Source organism: Carlito syrichta, unplaced genomic scaffold, assembly GCF_000164805.1.
Source record: "Carlito syrichta isolate Samal-C Ts95f unplaced genomic scaffold, Tarsius_syrichta-2.0.1 Scaffold313183, whole genome shotgun sequence".
Classification (NCBI taxonomy): domain Eukaryota; kingdom Metazoa; phylum Chordata; class Mammalia; order Primates; family Tarsiidae; genus Carlito; species Carlito syrichta.
Genome location: NW_007257279.1, coordinates 108,450 through 111,885, shown reverse-complemented (window position 1 = coordinate 111,885; position 3,436 = coordinate 108,450). Strand labels below are relative to the sequence as shown.

The 3,436-nt window shown below is 46.5% G+C and overlaps 1 protein-coding gene across 3 annotated transcripts in view; it reads left to right on the top strand.

Moving 5' to 3' along the window:
- The window catches only part of SUMF2 (sulfatase modifying factor 2), a 14,969-nt gene that overhangs the window by 7,737 nt on the left and 3,796 nt on the right, over positions 1-3,436 (top strand). For 2 of the 3 annotated variants that reach the window (XM_008070194.2, XM_021718640.1), the window contains one exon: positions 1,130-1,185. The exons of the other annotated variant lie outside the window; for it this stretch is intronic. In XM_008070194.2, the coding sequence (XP_008068385.1) occupies positions 1,130-1,185 (56 nt within the window). The remainder of the gene's footprint in view (positions 1-1,129; positions 1,186-3,436) is intronic. 3 annotated transcript variants of the gene reach the window in all.

Below are 3,436 nucleotides of genomic sequence, written 5' to 3'. Positions count from 1 at the left end.
CTGGAACTACAGGCACGCGCTACCACGCCCAGTTCATTTTGATTTATTGTGGAGATGGGGTCTCGCCAAGTTGCCCAGGCGGGTCGCGGAGCAGTGCTTCTTAAGCTATCTGTGGTAAAGGTCCAGTTTTGTGTGTGTTTTGAGTCAGGGTCTTTGATTGTGCAGTAGCACAATCACAGCTGACTGCAATCTTGAATTCCTGGGTTCAAGTGATCCTCCCACCTCAGCCTTCTGAGTATCTGGGACTACAGATACATATCACAGTGCTGGGCAGTTTTTTTTTTTGTAGCAATAGGGTCTCACTATGTTGCCTATGTTTGTCTCAAACTCCTGGGCTCAAGTGATTCTCCCTCCTCAGCCTTCCAAAGTGCTGGAATTACAGGCATGAGCCACTGTACCTGGCTGTTTTACTCATTTCCAATCCATCTCAGACAAATGCATCTGTAAAATGCCATAAAAATTAATAACTGGAAAGATGGAATGAAAAAACAGGCATAAAATGTTTTGTTAGGGATTTCACAGATATGTTACATTTCAATAAATACAATCAGAACAACATAGATAAGGAAAAAGAAGAACTACCAAAATTACACACCTTTTCCATAGGGTACAAAGATTAATGTAAAGGATCAATGTTTGCTCATAACTTTGTCACTTTGTTATTTTGCAATCCTAACTACACAAGAAGTTAGAATGAAAAGCAATTCCCCACATTAAGCACCTTTACACGCTCTTTAAATGAACACCAGATACATCAATAATCAAAGTTTTTAATGTGACAAATGAGGTTGCTTCTTGCTTGTTCATTTATGCAACCTAAGTGCAATTAACAAGTTTCTCAATGCTTACTCAATTTCTGTACTTATCTTGGCATGAACTGGTAACAACTAGTTTGCAGATTGGCACTGGTCCCAGACCACAGTCAGAATTGCACTGCCCTGGAACACATCAGGAAGTGGGGGCTCCTGATTCAGCATAGTGAGTGGAGGGATAGGTGTGGGAAATAAAAGTAAGTAACCTCCCTCTTTTTTTCTTGTCACCTCTTAACTTTCTTTTGGTCCCTCCCTCTCTTTTTTCTTCTCCATTCTTCACTGCTCCCTCCTCTGCTGTCTCTTTGTGCTCCTGGCAGGTCAGGCTTACCCATGGGGGAACCGGTTCCAGCCAAACCGCACCAACCTGTGGCAAGTAAGACCTACGCTCCTGCTTTCACCAAGCACTGATTGAGCCCTGCTCTAGACCAGGCACTGTGTTGGGCCGTGGGATTCAGAGGGCCTTGTGCTCTCATGGAACTGGTCACTGTTAAACTAGGAAAGCAAAAGACAACGTAGTACTATATATTAAAGGTCTGCGGAGTTGGGGAGTTACTGCCTGAGGGTGTGGGGATTTTGTTACAGAGAAGGTGACATTTGAGCTGATTGAATGAAAAGTGAAAGAAAGGTCATTCCAAGCATAGGAAACAGCATAAGTGCCTGGCTTTGTATTGAGCAAGAGCACTGTGTCTACAGATGTGACACATTCAGGGAGGCCAGAGCACAGGGAAAGGGGTAAAGGAGATGAAGCAGAGAGTGGGTTGGAGGCAGATTGCAAAGAACCAGATGTGCCTAAGGTTTTAGATTTTACCTTCCAGGCGGTAGGGAGCCAGCAGAGGTCTTTTCACAGCAATGATAACATCACTTGGATGGGGGTGGGTATACTAAGTGTTGTTGATTGGTGCGGGACCAGATGAGATACAGCTGCAGTGATGGCAGGGAGTCTTTGAACTTGAAGTTGTGGCAATGGCCCAGGGGATTGTCAACTCTTGAATTAAGTGGAAGTGGAATGAGAGGAAGCTGCTAGGCAGTGGCTCACACCTGTAATCCTAGCACTTTGGTAGGCTGAGGTGAGAGGATTGCCTGAGCTCGGGAGTTTGAGACCAGCCTGGCAACATGGCGAGACCTCGTCTCTACAAAAAATCAAAAAGTAAGCCAGGCATGGTGGTGCACAACTATAGTCCCAGCTACTCGGGAGGCTGAGGCAGCAGGCTTGCCTGACTGAGCCCAGCAGTTCGAGGCTGCAGTAGCCATGATTATGCCACTGCATTCTGCCTGGGCAACAGAGTGAGACCCTGACTCAAAAAAAAGAGGAAGTCTAAAGGAGAGGTGTGTCTGAGATAAACAGGTTTGATAATTATTCAGATGTGGAGGAGAGTTGGATTCAAGCATGAATCCAAGCTTCAACATGTTGATGGTAGTACCATCGTCCAGAACTGATAATATGTATGTTGGAGGTCGGAGGATAGAAATGCTCTGTTTAGGATCAGCATAGCTTAAGGCATCTTTGGGTCATATATACGAGGGAGGGACCCCAAAAGAATTTATTTATTTATTTTGAGTTGGAGTCTCACTCTGTCACCCAGACTGGAGTGCAGTGGCCGCTCCCGGCCACCGCAGCCTCGATGTGCTGGGCGCCGGCAATCCTTCTGCCTCAGCCTTCCAAGTAGCTGGAACTACAGGCGCGTGCTACCACACCCAGCTAATTTTTGATTTATTGTGGAAATGAGGTCTCGCCAAGTTCCCAAGCGGATCTCGAACCCGCGGGCTCAGGCAATTCACTCACCTCAGCTTCCCAAAGCGTGGGATTACAGGCTGAGCCACTGAGCCCGGCAAAACTTATTTATTAAAAATTACGTATTTATTCTTACATGTTTAATCTTCAGTCACCTTCAGAGTACTCTCCGTGTGATGGAATGCACCTACTGAGGTGCCTTTTATGCTGTCCAAAAGAGTTCTTGGACTTACCCATTTCCATGCCTTTTAGTGCTGCTGCCATTTTTTGTTTCACCTCTTCCCCATCAGTAAAACATTTCCCTCTGAGGACTTTTTTCATCCAGGGAAACAAAAAGTAGTCGCTCAGGGCAAGATCAGGTGAAGAGGAGGGTGGGGCACAACAGCCATGCCACTTTTGATCAAAAGCTGCTGAACACTCAGTGAGATGTGGGCGGGTGGGCTCGTAAATCACACATCATGAAATGGGCAAACGCGTTGAAAGAATCTCCAAAAAAATTCACTGAAGCCGAACACAGCCTCTCATAACAACACTAGCTAGTACACCGATGCTGATGGGTTGTTAGAACACTTACCTAGAGGGTGAAGCCTGTACTACAAGGGGCCCACCCTCTAAAAAATAATTCCAGTTTTGTTTGAGTCCCTCCTCATATGCTCAGTAAGAAGTTGGAAAATGTGGATCTGAAGCTTAGGGCAAAGGTCTGGGCCAGAGCCAATGGCTTGGGAGTCCAGCATATTTCATGGCGAGAATGATATCCCTGTATCTGTACAGTGAGGAGATTGTGACATCAGCATTTTCAGGGAGGCAGTGCAAAGGGCCCAGCCGGGCTCGGTGGCTCAGCCTGTAATCCCGCGCCTTGGGAGGCTGAGGTGAGTGGCTGCCGGAGCCCGCG